This window comes from Pseudophryne corroboree, chromosome 10 (genome assembly GCF_028390025.1).
Source record: "Pseudophryne corroboree isolate aPseCor3 chromosome 10, aPseCor3.hap2, whole genome shotgun sequence".
Taxonomy (NCBI): domain Eukaryota; kingdom Metazoa; phylum Chordata; class Amphibia; order Anura; family Myobatrachidae; genus Pseudophryne; species Pseudophryne corroboree.
Genome location: NC_086453.1, coordinates 325,378,671 through 325,396,385, shown reverse-complemented (window position 1 = coordinate 325,396,385; position 17,715 = coordinate 325,378,671). Strand labels below are relative to the sequence as shown.

The following is a 17,715-nucleotide window of genomic DNA, read 5'->3' as shown; positions in this document are numbered from 1 at the left end:
AATTTGAATTGGTCCTGGACCACCAATCCAAGGCACTCCTGCAAGTGTCCCAGGGTGCCACGGCACACACTTTGACCTGTTTTAGGGGCATGATTTGGGCAGAAGGTTCTATTTCAATCCATCTTTAGCTCTTCAGTGGAGCTGTATGAATATAGTATGGATAAGTAGAATCCTCCAGCACAGGTGATTGGGGAGTTTTGAGGTACACCACCTATTTGCTCTATGTGGTGCATGTTATATCAAGAAAGGATAGGGCGGATATCACTTTATTTAATGCGTGGATTGGGCTGGTTTCCTGCTTTGAGATTATAGTAAGGCAGACTGTGCCCTCAATATATTGGTCAAATAACCTTGGATGAATTAGGCCAGTGGTAGCCAACCCTGGTCCTCGAGAGCTACCAACAGTTCACGTTTTCCAGCTCACCTAGCAGGTGCACAGGTGTAGTCATTACCAATTGACACATTTTAAAAGATCCACAGTTGGAGCTAATTACTTCATTTGTGATTCTGTGAGGAGACCTGGAAAACGTGAACTGTTCGTAGCTCTCGAGGACCAGGGTTGGCTACCCCTGAATTAGGCAAATGGCCCCTTTTTTTGGGATGGGGGGGGGATTGAATACTTTTGCAAGCCTACTATTTTGTTGAATGTAGGTGATTCCGTGCCAGATGAGTGCTGGTGGAAAAGTTTTTATTTCTTTGACATGTAGACATTGTGGCCGATGAAGAATTGAATGCAAGACAGACGTTATTGCTCACACGTTGTGTGCGTTAAAACTAAATGTGGATATTCTCCCAAATGCAGAGGTATACGCATCTCTGCCTCTGGACCATCTCCATTTATATGCTTGGTTTCTTAGTCGCCATCATTATCATTGCATTTGGCAGAAGTGTCACATGGCCAGTCCAACCCTGCCCTCTTAAGCAGAACTCTACATATCCCGTAATTCCTTCAATGTGCCTTCACTATGCATAGGTGTGAACGCGCCGTTACTATCAGCTGCTCTCCTTTAGCCATCAGTGGAATTTTGATTAAGTTGCATACAACGGTGCATCGCCCTGACCTGCATACACTTGGCTGCAGACCACGTACAAGGTGAGAACACACAAGACACGGACGCCAAACCAACTTGCATTCAGCTCTGCTTCGCCCGCACTGTCTATAATGCAATTGTACACATCATTTGGTTGAGTCTTTGCTTTATGTTGATAACTTTGAGATCCGATGAAGGCTACAGTGCATGACTTAATGTTACATGGTTTGATTTCTAGGTATTTCTCACTGTATTGTATGCTGATGTGGAGTTCTTATGGTGCAGGTGGCTAATATATTGCTGAATGGCGTAAAGTACGAAAGTGAACTTAATGGATCGATGGAGATATCCCAGCGGCCACTTTCGATGAAACTTCTGTGTTCATCCATCTGCCACATCCCTAAGGCGCTGCGTAACCTGTGCATCAACCACTTCTTAGGTAATTACTATGGCCATGAGTGTCCAGAGGACCTTTGTGTGGAAGGAATCCAGTGCATTAACTTTTGCTATATACGATATTAGTTTGGTATGGTCCTTTCACGGTTGTTCGGTAAAATTTGTAAGACATGTAAGGGTCTTTATGGAGTCGTCCAGTTTGGAAAAAAGTCCTTCTCTTTACGTAGTACGCCCCATGTATTACTTTGCCCATCCTCTTCTGTTACAATGCCATGTAAGAGCAGGGAACTTCAACACAAGAGACTAATATGATCTTCAAAATTCAGTCCAGTAGGACAAGAGGTATACAGAGCACCTGATGGGATTGGTTACCTCCCCTGTCCAATGAGGTGATGCATACACTACACACCTTCAGTGCATAAGGATTTAAATTATCTGACAAGGCTTGTCCTTCACAATCAAAGCTGCCTGTTCCTCCATATACCAGCAGCTGCAACTAGGTAACGGAAGCTCCAGCAAAGAGAATAGGTTGAAGTACTACATTTACAGGATGAATTATATAAAGAAGTGAAGTTCTTAATTGAATGTGTATATCATTGTGATGAAATATCTCTTTAGATGATACATATCCTCCTTAGTGGTTCAGCTTCTAGTTGATACTGATGCTGGGCATGAGAGGTAGGTATGTGGTTGTGGTTTTGTCTTCCTTCCGTCATATGATTCTGTGCATATTGTGAGCAGATCAAGGTAGGGTGTCCTCACCTGGGGTAGATGGTCACTTCCCAACACACAGCAGCCAGGAAACAGCACACCGTCCAGGGTTTTTGTGCAACCTAGCAGTAGCTAGTTTCATTGTGCAGTACAAAAAAACCCACAAAACATAAAAATAAACCCTAGCCCGTCTGGGCACTAACTAAACAAACAGGTCCCCTCTCTCAAAAGATGGTAGTACCTAATGCCCCTACCACAAACATAGGCATTGGCACAGTACTCACGGTCAGTAAAACACAGTGTCCCCTAATAAACCTGCTACCTGTTTCCCCAGGTAGCGAGACCCTGAGTAAAGCCCTGACACATCTTATATCAGCCTCTTGTGCAGGTAATAATTAGCCTATACTCAGGTTGAAGACCCACAATGGGCCTAATGAATGTAGCCCACCCTCTCTCTCCATCCATACCCCCAGGAACCATTAACCAGCTTTTACTAAATTCAGTCTATTTTGCAATCAGACATTTTCCTGGGGTTTTAAGTGGAAGACAATATTACTATTAATTATATGTACGAATTGTGTATGTAATATCTCGGTCTCTCTCGGCAGTACAAATGTCAACAGTGATATAAAATATGAAACCTTTTCAGAGCTTTTTCTCTCATTGTAGGATGGCTGTCATTTGAAGGAATGCTGCTATTTTATACTGACTTCATGGGCGAAGTGATTTTTCAAGGGGATCCAAAGGCCCCTCACAATTCCGAGGAATATCATAAATACAATGCAGGAGTTACTGTGGGATGCTGGGGGATGTGTATATATGCTTTCAGTGCTGCTTTCTACTCGGGTAAGTAATCCATCATAAACTGAACTATTGCATTTATTGGTGGCTGGTTCTGAGTCGGAACACATGGGCACACGTGTGTTTCAGCATACAGCACACGGCACATACAGCCATGAGTCACAAGCTCCATGTGAGTCATGTGTACGGGGCATAAAACTTGTGCATGTGCCAGTACTAATGATGGCTGCCAGATTGGTCAGCACTGCTTTTCGCTTGCAGATGCGCAGACCCCCACATTATAACTACAGGTTCTATCTTTAGCATAAGCTAGTAAATCTCACAATCTTCCCAAACTCTTCAGTATCCATGCTTGTAAGATTGTATGCTCTCTCTCATACACACACATATGTAGTGCAATACTGTACAGTATAAAGCTAAAAAATAAAACACTATAGGAAATTGATCTGTTATGCTGGGTTCTGGTCAAGAATACCGATGCCGGAATTTATTGATGCCGGAATCTCGACAGCTGGTGTCCCGACCGTGATTACAGAGGTAGGATTAGGTTTAGGGCTGGGGGTGGGGGGTTAGGTTTAGGCGCCACCCCAGGAGGATAGGGTTAGGCTGTGGGAGGGGAGAGGTTAGGGTCAGGCTGCAGGGGGGGAGGTTTAGGTTTAGGCCCACCGGGGGGAGGTTAGGTTTAGGCACCACCGGGGGGGAGGTAAGGTTTAGGCACCACCGTGGGGGAGGTAAGGTTTAGGCACCACTGGGGGGGGGGGGTTAGGTTTAGGCACCACCGGGGGAAGGGGAGGGGGGTAGGTCTAGGCACCAGCGGGGGGGAGGTTAGGTCTAGGCACCAGCGGGGGGGAGGTTAGGTTTAGGCACCAGCGGGGGGAGGTTAGGTTTAGGCACCTCCGGGGGGGTGAGGTTAGGTTTAGGTACCGGCGGGGGAGGTTAGGGTTAGTCATAGAAGGAGAGGTTAGGGTTAGGCTGTGGGAAGGGAGGGGTAGGGGAGAGGGGAGATTAGCCCTACCTCACCCCTGTCTGGATTTCAATTGTCGGGATGCCGGCGTCTGTATACTGATGCACAAAGTACCATCTATCTGTACTTTGCACACGCGCAGGACCTGTTCTGCGTGTGCATGAATGGGTCCTGTGATGAAGGTAGCAGTAATTGACAGTCTGTTGCCATCTGGGAGGCAGCGACAGCCTCCGTTTAGGAGGAGGGAAGATGCCAGGGATCTCTGTTATAGGACACCATGGGTGTCGCAAGCTGCCTGATGTTAAGTGAGATATCCGATGCTTGGATCACTTCTGCAGGTGGAGGTGTATGCTTGTAATGGACGCCTCCTGCTGTATCACTATATAGCGCTATCACTGCTGCTTCCAAGGAAGTGACAGAAACTCCAACCGCATCTGAATCATGCCCACTGAGCTGCTGGGATGGTGTCACAACGCGTTTCACTCCCCCTGGCCATCCTTTCAATGGTCTCCTCATGTAATTAGAAACATTATTCATAAAGATCCCTATCATTATGTACCACATACAGAGGGAAAGGTATGCTCCCTACCCATACTCAGTAAGAAAGCTAGGGGGTACTTCAGACTGGATCGCCGCAGCGGCAGTGATTGCAGTCTGAATTACTTTGTGGAGGGCGCGTGCGCACCCTGGGAGCTCAGTGAGAGGCTAAAAGCATCTCAGGGCTGCCATCGCCTCTGCCTGATTGACAGGCAGAGGCGGGGGCGGGAGGGGGCGTGCCAATGGCGTTAGAACGGCTCGGCGGGACGCAGTCCGGACAACGCAGGAAAGTACAGACCATTGCGGGGGCGGGCAGCGGCGGTTGCCTGACGTCACGCAGCTGCTGCGACCTGGGACGGGTTGGGTAGCCGCCTGCCAGCGCACAGGAGCTGCACTGGCATTGCCGCTGTGCGATGCTTTTGCGCCAAGTGGGGCGGACTAGCCCTGTGCTGGGAGTCCCCCCCGCATGTCAGAGAAACTGATCGTAGATGTGCTAAATTTAGCACATCTACAATCAGATATGAATTAGGCCCTGAGTATCTACAAGTACCGATACATATGAAAGCACAGAAGAGGCAGCCAGTGCGGAGACACTGCCTAGTGGTCCACCTAGAAAATAAAAATAATAATAATTTTATTTATATAGCGCTCTTTCTCCAATAGGACTCAAATATAAAAACCACATGACAGAAATAGATAGCTTACAGTATATAAAATATTAATATTCAAATAAAACAAATGTATAAATAACTAATAGGGTAAAAAAAGGCTAAAAGGCAAGAAACAGTGCCTGATAACGAGTTGGACGCAGGGCCGATGTTTAGGCGTTTGAGTGTTACTTTGTACTGTACAGTATGCGCGCCACAGTCATACTGCACACTTGCGCAATTGATTAGTGACGTCAGATCCAGTGAGAGGTAGTGAGCATTTAGGGGAGGTAATGGGGGTGCCTACAAAATCGCAGACATGGGCACGTCTGAGCCTGCAGCTATGAATGCGGATGCAGCTGTAAAGGTTGCGGGAGATTTACTTGCGAGGGACATTCTGATAAAACGTCGGGATGCTCAGACGATCACCGGTGTGTCAGATGTACACAGGTCAGTGGGCAGCACCGTTAGGATATTTTCAGGGTATCCGGATGATAGATCTATATTAAAAAGGTCAACAGGCAATGAGTCGACTCCAAATGGGTGATACGCAGTAGGTCGACAGGGTCAAAAGGTCGACATGTAAAAGGTAGATCGTACAAAAGGTTGACATAACAATGGTTGACACACATATGATTGAAACATGTTTTTTTTTCCAGTGGGGGGGGGGGGGGGGGGGGGTTCTGCGTGTTTTATAGTTTACAATCCACATGGACTACAATTGGGAATAGTCCTTGCCTGAAGCGTGGCGAGGGGACACGGTATACACTAATGGAGGTTTTCAGTAGGGCGAAATTTAAAAAAACATGTAACCTATATACTGTATCTTCCAATTTACCTTGAGGCCTCCACTGGTGTGCTGCTTCTCCAAGGCCTTTGTTTCCCAAGCGTCGGCTTTGAGATGAAAATGTAAAACGCCACTGGCAGTCACTGTACAGCATGCCGGGCGTTACACTGACACACGCCGCGCTGTACACGGACTTTAAACTTTTCACCTCTGAGGGTTACATTTACTTAGGGGTCTATTTACTAAGCCTTGGATGGAGATAAAGTGCGTGGAGATAAAGTACCAGCCAATCAGCTTCTAACTGTCACTTTTGAAACACAGCCAGGCGTGACATCGCACGCAGCCGCTGCGATCAAGAACATGGCGGCGGGTCTCCTGCGGGCGCCGACAGGAGACTTCCTCCGTTTCTGCAAACAAGCAGAAATTTTGATGTGTTCGCAATCTCTGCATTTTGAACGGGGGGAGCGGCGGTCAGCATGTGATCCAAAGGATTGCAAATTCTGCTAATTAGCAGAATTTGCAATCCTTACTGAATCAGGCCTATTAGGGGTCATTCCGACCCGATCGCTCGCTGCAGTTTGTCGCAGCGCAGCAATCGGATCGGAACTGCACATGCGCCGGCGCATGGCAGTCGTCGCTGCCTAGCGATAGCCTCTGAGACAGAGGCGGTTGCTGGGCGGGAGGGGGCTGAACGGCGGCGTTATGCCACCGTTTAGTAGGCGCAGTCCGGCCAACGCAGGCATGGCTGGACCGTAGGGGGGGGGGGGGGGCGTGCCGCTGCGGCCAGCGGCTGTGACACACAACTCCCAGTCAACCGCAGGAGCTGCGCTGGCCGGGAGTTACGCCGCAAATACAAAGGCATCGCTTCTGTGCGATGCTTTTGTATTTGTGCGGGGATGGGGGGGGACGGCACTGACATGTGGGGCGGACTAGCCCTGTGCTGGGCGTCCCCCCGCATGTCAGGGAAGATGATCATCGCTGTGCTACATTTAGCACAGCTACGATCAACTCAGAATGACCCCCATTGTCCACAGCAACCAATCAGATTCTGTTTATTCATTCTTTATTGCATTCTAGAAAATGATAGAAATAATGTGATTGGTTGCTATGGGCAACATCACTACTTTTCACTTTTAAAAGCTTTAGTAAATTTACCCATAAGTCTCTGCTCCATTATGAAAGCCCCTAGAGCCGTGGTTCCTAAACTTTTTGAATCACTGCACCACTCTCCCTAAAACCCGCACCCACCCATACCAACATACAAGTGGTGAGACCCCTTATACACGTTGCCACTGATCCCAACACTCAAGAGCTGATCTTAGGCAGCTTTTTGCTGGAGAACCAAAAAGTAAATGGGCAAAAAGTCCACAAGATCACCTGCCCATTACTCGCCAGCTACTGGTACCATCATTTAAGGGCATCTCTCAGCATGGTGACCCAACACTATTGCAGGTCACTGCATTGATGTAAACACTGGGAGCAGAAAACCATAGGAGGGGACCTGTGATGGCAGCGGATATAACTACGTTGTACACAGAGATGACACAACTGAGCAAGCAGTTCTGTGTCGTGCTGGAAGGGTCAGGTGGTCTCTGTACTGCCAGCGACTTTATAAATCTATAGATGATTTTACTTTGCAAAAAAATATTGTTGTATTAAAGATAATCTGTTTCTAATTAACTTTTTCATTTTTCCGTTTCATGTAAGCCATACTGGAAAAACTGGAAGAATATTTCAGCACCCGCACACTGTACTTTATCGCATATCTGGCGTTTGGCCTGGGCACTGGTCTAGCAACATTGACTAGCAATATATATATAATCCTGTCCCTCTGCGTCACACATGGCGTCCTGTTCTCTACACTCTGCATCCTGCCGTACTCACTCCTCTGCGATTACTACCAGAATAAAAAGGTAACTAATGTTTATTTATATCGCCCATTTTCAGCTATATTCGGGGTGTGACGAGAGGCCTTTGAGCATATCTATGACTTTCAATTCAATGTGATATATTTTACCTGTGTTCACGTTGTTAGTATATGGTGCGCTCTGTGTCTGTCTCCTTCTGCAGCGAGGTCTATGGGTGCATCCCCTAGTGATAATCCCCTAGTGCTGGATGTCACTCGGAGGCGGAGCTTAGTATGTGTAATCCCCTGCTCCTCCATCTTAGAGTGAGTAAGTGAGCTAGCCTTGTGTGCAAGCATGCAGAGCTGAGACCGGGAGCGGATCTCAGCTATAGAGACTCACAGTGTCCCAGTGCATGTATCGCGGCTCCGGAGCTGATGCTGGGCCGGGTGCCGCATCTTCTCTACAGCGGGAGTCAGACTGCACGGCTGTGCAGTCCTCCGTTCCTTACCACCAGGGACAACTCCTGATAAGTACCGCTACACTGCTGTTACCTTGTATGATATAAGGGGCCCAATTGCCTATATCAGTATTACATCCGAGTCACCTGTGTTCACTGAATAAACCTGCATTACTGTGTAAGTCATTAAGTGTGTGGACTGACGTCACTGCACCAGGCAATTCCAATACACTCTGCCAACACACGTGAAATAATTGAACTGTATACTGCACATGAAAAAGCCTAAAATGCTATGTGCTGCACATGCATTTACATGTGTGTCATTTGTGGTATACCCACAAACGACATAGGGGGTCATTCCGAGTTGTTCGCTCGTTATTTTTTTCTCGCAACGGAGCGATTAGTCGCTAATGCGCATGCGCAATGTCCGCACTGCGACCGCGTCAAGTAAATTTGCTATGCAGTTAGGAATTTTACTCACGGCATTACAAGGTTTTTTCTTCGTTCTGGTGATCGGAGTGTGATTGACAGGAAGTGGGTGTTTCTGGGCGGAAACAGGCCGTTTTATGGGAGTGTGTGAAAAAACGCTACCGTTTCTGGGAAAAACGCGGGAGTGGCTGGAGAAACGGAGGAGTGTCTGGGCGAACGCTGGGTGTGTTTGTGACGTCAAACCAGGAACGACAAGCACTGAACTGATCGCAGATGCCGAGTAAGTCTGGAGCTACTCAGAAACTGCTAAGAAGTGTCTATTCGCAATTCTGCCAATCTTTCGTTCGCAATTTTGATATGCTAAGATTCACTCCCAGTAGGCGGCGGCTTAGCGTGTGCAAAGCTGTTAAAAGCAGCTTGCGAGCGAACAACTCGGAATGACCCCCATAAGCTGGGCACTTTCACTTGCATGCAGTTTTTTTTTTTTTGAGGCTGCAGAGAACTTTCCCCATTCATTTCAATATCTGATTTATTACATTGGTTCCAGTGAGTGACTCATCATGTAAATGAATGGGCCACTGAAATAAAAAAGACCCTAGTGCAGAGGTTCCCAAACTGTGTGCCGTGGCTCCCTGGGGTGCCTCGGGACACTTGCAGGGGTGCCCTGGGTTGGTGGTCCAGGACCAATTCAAATTATTCATGGTCAATATAATCGGAAAGACCAGTGCTGGTGGCTGCCAGTCATAAAATATGTGGTCAAACAGAAGCAAATCTTGTCCCTCACCACACAACTGACCCTAAGGATGACATATAAACACGATCTACTTAATGTAATATTTCTCAATAAGAATTTTTCGGCCTAGGGGTGCCGTGAAAAAAATTCTGATATTCTAGGGTGCCGTGATTTAAAAAAGTTTGGAATCCATTGCCCTAGTGTGTGATTGTGGTACCAGCACAGGCATTTTGTAAGGCTGCACCACTGCTGTAAAGAGAAAAAAAGAAACACAGACAAAAAAGAAAATTAAACAATAGCATGTTTGTGAAATCAGCCTTTATTTAAATTAAATCATCAAACCCTTGTCCATCATTTCTTATTGTATTCCAACCAAAGCCAGGAGTGTCAATAGCCATTCCCATGCTACCCGCAATGTGATAACCTGGTGGCAGTTCCCTGTACTCCCAGAAGACTGGGTTGTCCTCCCACAACCTGCTGACCTCATAATGAAGTGGGCACTACTGGGAGGATTTTTATGTAAATAGCGTCATATTGGCCTCGCCTCCTCACAAGCGATCCTCGAATCGCGGCATTCCCCACGAGAGGACGGGGCCTAATGATACATAGAGCCGGGCCCCGCCCCACCTCCACTCAGGAACACCTCTCCTCTGGACTTCACCCAGTGGAGAGTGCTATAACGTAGGCAATTTGGGGTGTGGGGCAGCAGACTCGGCCCCTGCTTTGATCTCACATCAATGGAGATTAGTAAGAGATTTATTTTTTTTTGGGGGGGGGGGAATAACCATTTTTATGCAGTTCCATCCATGTCAATAGTCCATTAGAATCAATGGGGCTTCTACATCTATTGTACAAACCCATTAACTAAATGGGTTATAGGAATGAGTAGAAGACAGCACTATAATGGTTAAATCACCCTGTGTGTATATACAAAATGCACTCCTATAGAGATCAATGGACTTTTTTAGCAAGTGCACTTTTGCACTTTCATACATTCAATTATCTCTACAGTGTGCCAAATAATGGGAAGCACAATAAAGTACTGGTGCATACATCTTGCTACACATAGGGGGTCATTCTGACCTGATCGCATGCTGTCATTCATCGCAGCGCAGCGATCAGGTCAGAAGTGCGCATTCGCCGGTGCCGCAGTGCGCCGGTGCATGGCTGACAGCAGACAGCTGTCGTTGCCTAGCGATTGCCTCTGCCTCACTGACAGGCAGAGGTGGTCGCTGGGTGGGAGGGGGCGGCACGGCGGCGTTCGGACACCGTTGTGTGGGCACGGTCCAGCCAACGCAGGTGTGGCCGGTCCGTGCGTGGAGCGGGCTGCAGCGGCTGCGTGTGTTGTCACGTGTGATGTCACATGTGACGCCGTGCGATGTTTTTGTACTTCTGCAGGGGGGGGGGACTGACATCCGGGGCGGACTAGCCCTGTGCTGGGCGTCCCCCAGCATGTCTGTGTGACTGATCGTAGCCCTGCAAAATTTTGCAGGGCTACGATCAGGTTTGAATTAGGCCCATAGTGCAGTTTTGTTGCTCTGTGTGTGTTCCACCAACAATCATGCTGACATTGATCAATTTCCTAAAAAGTTATGATTGAGTAACAAAATTTGGTCTGTACGACATGGGGCAAAAATTGAACACAAATTGAATTGTTATTGAGGAACCAAAATTACAAGGAACATTGAGCACACCAATGCTAAGAAATGTATCTGTGTACCCACCTTTGTTTACAATCTAATTTTTTCCCTTTCAGTTTGTAGGTTCGAGTTCTGATGGAACTAAGCGTGGTATGGGCGTGGACATCTCGCTGCTGAGCTGCCAGTATTTTCTTGCACAGATTCTCGTATCGATTGTGATGGGACCTTTGACATCAATGGTTGGCAGTGCCAATGGAGTAATGTACTTTTCCAGCCTCATGTCATTTGTTGGCTGTTTCTACTCCTCCTTATTTGTCATCTATGACATTCCACCAAGTGGAGATCTCGAGGATGAGGAACAACCACTTTTGCTTAATATCTGATGAACAGTTTACAACAGTGACTTTGTTTTAAAAGAAACCCCTTTGATGGATATTGAGCTGCTCTTGGGTGATTTTGCCCCAGTGTCCTACTAAAACCGTAACAAAATATGAATTAGTGATAAAATAGTGCGAAATAAAGCATTATCAATGTCACAACATCTACGTGTGTGAGTACTGGTATGATGTACCTGTAGAACGTCTCCCATGGAAAGTGATAGGTCAATGGAGTAATTACTACTAGCAGTCTGGTCTAGACTGAAAAGGAATGTTTTAAAAATGAGCCTTCAGATTTCAGATGATGGGTTGTAGTCAACATGTCAACTGTCAGAATGTCGACACCATAAAATTAGGGTTAGGCTATAGTTAGGATTAGGCTGCAGTTAAGGTTAGGTTGCAGTTAGGGTTAGAGTTAGGCTGTAGTTAGGGATAGTCTGTAAGTACAACCAACTGGATTTACACTTGGGGGTTCAGAGTTCCAGAACACTGATCATGTGCGGAATCTTGGTGTTGTCCTGGATAGTGGTTTGACAAATAATCAATCAAATCCTCATTCCTTTCTCTGAGGAACATAGCGAGAATCAAGCACTTAATTCCCTCTGAAGATCTGCCAAGTCATACATGCATTTGTTGATTAGACTACTGCAATGCCCTCTGCCTGGGTCTCCCAGCGAAAGAATTGTACCACTTACATCTGGTAAAAATGCAGCTGCCAGGCTGTTACCCAACCTCTACTCACCCATCCCCTACTCCCCCCACTGGCTGCCTGTACGATGGCGAATCGCTTTGAAGATTGGCTTACCAACTTTCAAAGCCCTACATGACTAGGGCCCAGGGTACCCGAAGCAGCTTGTGATTCCATACTGCCCCGCTCGCTTACTGCAATCTGTAGATGAAGTACTATTAGCAGTACCTAGAATCTCCCAAAATTCATCTGGGGGCCGAGCTTTTAGCCATGTGTCTCCGACGCTATGGAACTCACTTCCCCACACAGTTCAAGAGGCGTCCATTCTAGAATCCTTCAAAAACAGACTCAAGACTTTCCTGTTTACTCACACGTTCCCTTAATGTTCCTTTAGTACAGGGGTGGGGAACCTCCGGCCCACGGGCCTTATCCGGCCCGGAGAGGCATCTTGACCAACCCGGAGGCAGCCGCCGAGTGTAAAGCCGTTTGCGGCGCACGGCTTCCTGGAAGATGTAGTTTTCTCTACACTGTGCACTGTATTCAATGTACAGTGTGAGTAAACTACATCTCCCATGATGCAGTGCGCGGCAGACGGCTCAGAGAGGTATGAGGCAGCTGTGTAAAGCCGTCCCCGGTGCATGGCTTCCTGGGAGATGCAGTTTCTCACACTGTGCACTGTATTCAATGTACATTGTGAGAGAACTACATCTCCCTTGATGCCGCAGCTGCCCTTCCCATGGGCCTTTGCTCCGCGCCCGTCTCCAGCATTACAGGTAGCAGCGCGGCCACCTTGAGGGAAGACCGGTGCATACTCAGGAGCCGCCGGTAAGAATATATACAGTGCAAGGGGGAGGGAGTGTAACTGTTAGCGTTAGTGTGGTACAGAGCAGGGGAGGGAGTGTCAGTGTGTTACAGGGCAGGGGAGGGAGTGTGTCAGTGTGTGGTACAGCGCAGGGGAGGGAGTGTGAGTGTCAGTGTGTGGTACAGCGCAGGGGAGGGAGTGTGAGTGTCAGTGTGTGTTACAGGGCAGGGGAGGGAGTGTGAGTGTCAGTGTGTGTTACAGGGCATGGGAGGGAGTGTGAGTGTCAGTGTGTTACAGGGCATGGGAGGGAATGTGAGTGTCAGTGTCTGTTACAGGGCAGGGGAGGGAGTGTGAGTGTCAGTGTGTTACAGGGCATGGGAGGGAGTGTGAGTGTCAGTGTGTTACAGGGCATGGGAGGGAGTGTGAGTGTCAGTGTGTTACAGGGCAGGGGAGGGAGTGTGAGTGTCAGTGTGTTACAGGGCAGGGGAGGGAGTGTGAGTGTCAGTGTGTGTTACAGGGCATGGGAGGGAGTGTGAGTGTCAGTGTGTTACAGGGCATGGGAGGGAATGTGAGTGTCAGTGTCTGTTACAGGGCAGGGGAGGGAGTGTGAGTGTCAGTGTGTTACAGGGCATGGGAGGGAGTGTGAGTGTCATTGTGTGTAACAGGGCAGGGGAGGGAGTGTGAGTGTCAGTGTATTACAGGGCAGGGGAGGGAGTGTGAGTGTCAGTGTGTTACAGGGCAGGGGAGGGAGTGTGAGTGTCAGTGTGTGTTACAGGGCAGGGGAGGGAGTGCGAGTGTCAGTGTGTTGCAGGGGAGGGTGTGTTGGGGTCAGTGTGTGGTACAGTGCAGGGAGAGGGAATGTGAGTGGAGTGTCAGTGTTGTCACAACTGAGGGCTGGTGCTGACCAGGGGGAAGCCTCAGTTGTAGGGGCTGAGGTATATGTGTACCTTGGGATCGATGGCGGAACACCGATGGAGACTTGGGATCGATGGCGGAACACCGATGGTTACTGGGGATCGATGGCGGAACACCGATGGTTACTGGCAGGGCAGAGCACCGCTGGAAGCTAGAAGCTGGAAGCCGGTGTCGGGTAACTGCCAGTCACATGGTGCAATGTTGAGACACTGCAGAGTCAGGCTGTACTGCAGAGAAAGTCCATGGGAGAACTGCACACTGGAATCACTGAAGACAATTGAAGCACTGACATCTTTCCACCCCAGGAACAGGATATTTATACCTGCTGGGAAGCAGGGATTGGCTGGCTGATTAACCAGAGACCAGAGTGCAGCTGCTGTGTAATCAGGCTGAGAGCAGAGTGCAGCTGATAGGCTGAAAGGTAACATGTGATTAGGAAAACATGGCTGCGCCCATGGTAGCTTTTGGAGGGAAAGATTGTTTGTAACTTGAATGTGAGCTTTAACCATGAAGCTGCCAGAATCACAGTAAAGAGATTTGAGACAATGAGATGCAGCACGCACACAGACAGTGCAGATGGAATCCAGGCTTGGAACACTGGGACAGTCTCAGGAGGCATTTGGAAGGTAAATACTGATAAGGAATTACCTAGATCGTGACAGCACCCCGTCCTTTAGGAGTGGCCCCAGGACACTTCTTATAAGTTCTTTACCTGAACAAATGGAAGGATCTAGATTGAATCCTGATGAACTTGAACTGGCTGGGACCAGAGGAGACTGTACCGGATCTATGGACGAGACCAAATTAAGTCCAGACAACCTTGAACCGGTTGAGACCGGCAGAGACTTTAGACCGACGGATAGGACCGGATTAGATCCGAAGGTATTGGAATCGGCTGGAACCGAAGGAGGCTGATCCGGACAGACGGATGGGACCGGATTGGGTCCAGAAAAGCTTGAACCGGCTGGGACCGGAGGAGTCTTCGGATTGACGGTTGAATCAGCTGGAACTGAAGGAGTCTTTGGACCTACGGATGGAACCGGATTGGGTCCAGAGATATCGGAATCGGCTGGAACCGAAGGAATCTTCAGACAGACGGATGGAACCGGATTGAGTCTAAAGACAGTTGAATCAGCTGGAACTGAAGGAGTCAGAATCCGGTTAGAACCGGAATGAGTGGTATCCGAGTGTTCAGTTAGACCATCCTGGACCTGGTCCATGCTGGATGCCAACAGGGTGGTGCTCTCTGAAGATGGCAAACAGGAGTTCATAACTGCATCTGTAGCACAAAAATTTCCATCTGGGAACTTGGCTCTGGATACTTCCCTTGGGACTGAAACTTTGGTGACCCCTCCTGGGGTTGATGAATCAGACACCTCTCTCAGGGTTGTTTTCTCCAGCACCCCTCCTGGGGTTGCCAGATCAGAAACTCCTTTTTGAGAAGACTCATATGCCCCTACTAGAGCTTGAACATTGGATACCGCTCCTAGGGCTGTAGACACAGACGCCCCTCCTTGGGCTGAGTAAAGAGCATCATCATTCCAGGAAAGTTCGGACGCTAGGATCTGGTACTGTACCAGATATTTACCGACTGTTCGTGTCCCCTGAAGTAGCCGGAGGATATCAGAGGAGGCAGAGGTCACACGACCTGGTTCATCAAAGATGCGCCTGAAGGTTGCCACGAAATCTGCATATGAAGAGAGCAGGGCATCAGACTTCTCCCATAGAGGTGATACCCAATCGAGGGCGGAGCCACTGAGGAGGGAGATGATGTAAGCAACCTTGGTGCGGTCAGTTGGGAAACTGCCAGGCTGTAACTCAAAATATATCTCACACTGATTTAGGAAACCCAGACAGGCTTTTGGGGAACCATCAAACTTGGCAGGTGTCGGTAAATGGAGACAAGGAGCAGAAACGGGAATGGTGGGTGGAGATACCACCAAAGGTACTGCAGTCGGCACACTGGACGCCCCTGAACCACGGAGGGTTACTTGTATTCCATCCAGCCGAGAGGAGAGATCCTGGAGACAGCGGATCACATGGCCCTGTGGAGTCTCCTGACGTTCAAGGCAGGCTGCAAGTTCTTGCATCGGCCTGGTCGCTTGGACCTGGTCTCCGGCCGGATCCATTAGGTCAGTGCTTACTGTCACAACTGAGGGCTGGTGCTGACCAGGGGGAAGCCTCAGTTGTAGGGGCTGAGGTATATGTGTACCTTGGGATCGATGGCGGAACACCGATGGAGACTTGGGATCGATGGCGGAACACCGATGATTACTGGGGATCGATGGCGGAACACCGATGGTTACTGGCAGGGCAGAGCACCGCTGGAAGCTAGAAGCTGGAAGCCGGTGTTGGTTAACTGCCAGTCACAGGGTGCAATGTTGAGACACTGCAGAGTCAGGCTGTACTGCAGAGACAGTCCATGGGAGAACTGCACACTGGAATCACTGAAGACAATTGAAGCACTGACATCTTTCCACCCCAGGAACAGGATATTTATACCTGCTGGGAAGCAGGGATTGGCTGGCTGATTAACCAGAGACCAGAGTGCAGTTGCTGTGTAATCAGGCTGAGAGCAGAGTGCAGCTGATAGGCTGAAAGGTAACATGTGATTAGGAAAACATGGCTGCGCCCATGGTAGCTTTTGGAGGGAAAGATTGTTTGTAACTTGAATGTGAGCTTTAACCATGAAGCTGCCAGAATCACAGTAAAGAGATTTGAGACAATGAGATGCAGTGTGCTGCACACAGACAGTGCAGATGGAATCCAGGCTTGGAACACTGGGACAGTCTCAAGAGGCATTTGGAAGGTAAATACTGATAAGGAATTACCTAGATCGTGACAAGTGTGGTTCAACGCAGGGGAAGGGAGTGTGAGTGGAATCAGTGAGCGAGGGGTATTTCTGTGGGCAAGAAGTTTCAATGTAGAAAATACTCTTGCTTTGAGAAGGGGATTTAATGCCACGCCTACTTTCCTAGGAGAGTGTGTGCATGGGGGTGGGGGGCGCTTAAAAAATGGCCCGCGAATGATGTCGAAAAAATCCAAATGGCCCTTGGCATAAAAAAGGTTCCCCACCCCTGCTTTAGTATCTCCATGCTTTCTGTATTTTATGAAAAGCTTTTCTGTACTTCATTGTTTCTGTACTGTATTATGTTCATTCTATCTGTTAAGCACCTTGAGTCCTAGTGGAGAAGGAATGCTATATAAATATAATAATTATTATTATTATTATTAGGGTTAGGCTGCAATTAGGGTTAGAGTTAGCCTGTGGTTAGGCTGCAATAAAGGTTACGGTTAGTCTGCAATTAGGGTTAGGGTTATGCTGCAGTTAAGGTTAGAGTTAGGCTGCAGTTAGGGTTAGGTTGCAGTTAGGGTTAGGCTGCAGTTAGCATTATGGTTAGGCTGCAGTTAGAGTTAGGGTTAGGGTGTGTACACACGGTGAGAACCCTGCTATGTTCGATTTTGACTATGCGATTTCCCTTGAACTCCCCCAGAGCCCAGATAGCACAGATAGGACAGATTTTGACTATCTGTGCTTGAGATTTTGTCTATGTACGATTTTGACTAAGTGCCAATTTTGACTATACTTTGTACTAGATTGTAGAGTAGATAGTCAAGATTGACTTGCCTGCACAGTCTATCTAGCCTTACGATACCGACCCCACGGGAGCGCGCATCGGGATCGAATCTGTATCGCAAGCTGCCTAGCACCATGAGATATGCACTAACTTTTCATAAGATTTTGACTATATAGTCAAAATCTCACAGATTTATCTCACCGTGTGTACACACCCTTAGACTGCGGTTAGGGTTACGTGGCGGTTAGGGGTAGGCTGCATTTAGGATTAGGGTTAGGTTGCGGTTAGGGTTAGGCTGCGGTTAGGGTTAGGCTGCGGTTATGGTTAGGCTAAAACATGAGTGCCGACATCTTGACTACTGGCACTCATAATGTC

The 17,715-nt window shown here is 48.2% G+C and overlaps 1 protein-coding gene across 1 annotated transcript in view; it reads left to right on the top strand.

The window, feature by feature from the left end:
* The window catches only part of SLC45A1 (solute carrier family 45 member 1), a 40,900-nt gene extending 29,379 nt beyond the window's left edge, over nucleotides 1–11,521 (top strand). Inside the window, exons 6-9 of the mRNA XM_063943556.1 lie at nucleotides 1,317–1,470; nucleotides 2,808–2,984; nucleotides 7,582–7,787; nucleotides 11,097–11,521. Of these exons, the coding sequence (XP_063799626.1) occupies nucleotides 1,317–1,470; nucleotides 2,808–2,984; nucleotides 7,582–7,787; nucleotides 11,097–11,363 (804 nt within the window). The 3' untranslated portion in view covers nucleotides 11,364–11,521. The remainder of the gene's footprint in view (nucleotides 1–1,316; nucleotides 1,471–2,807; nucleotides 2,985–7,581; nucleotides 7,788–11,096) is intronic.
* The last annotated feature ends 6,194 nt before the right edge of the window (nucleotides 11,522–17,715 follow it).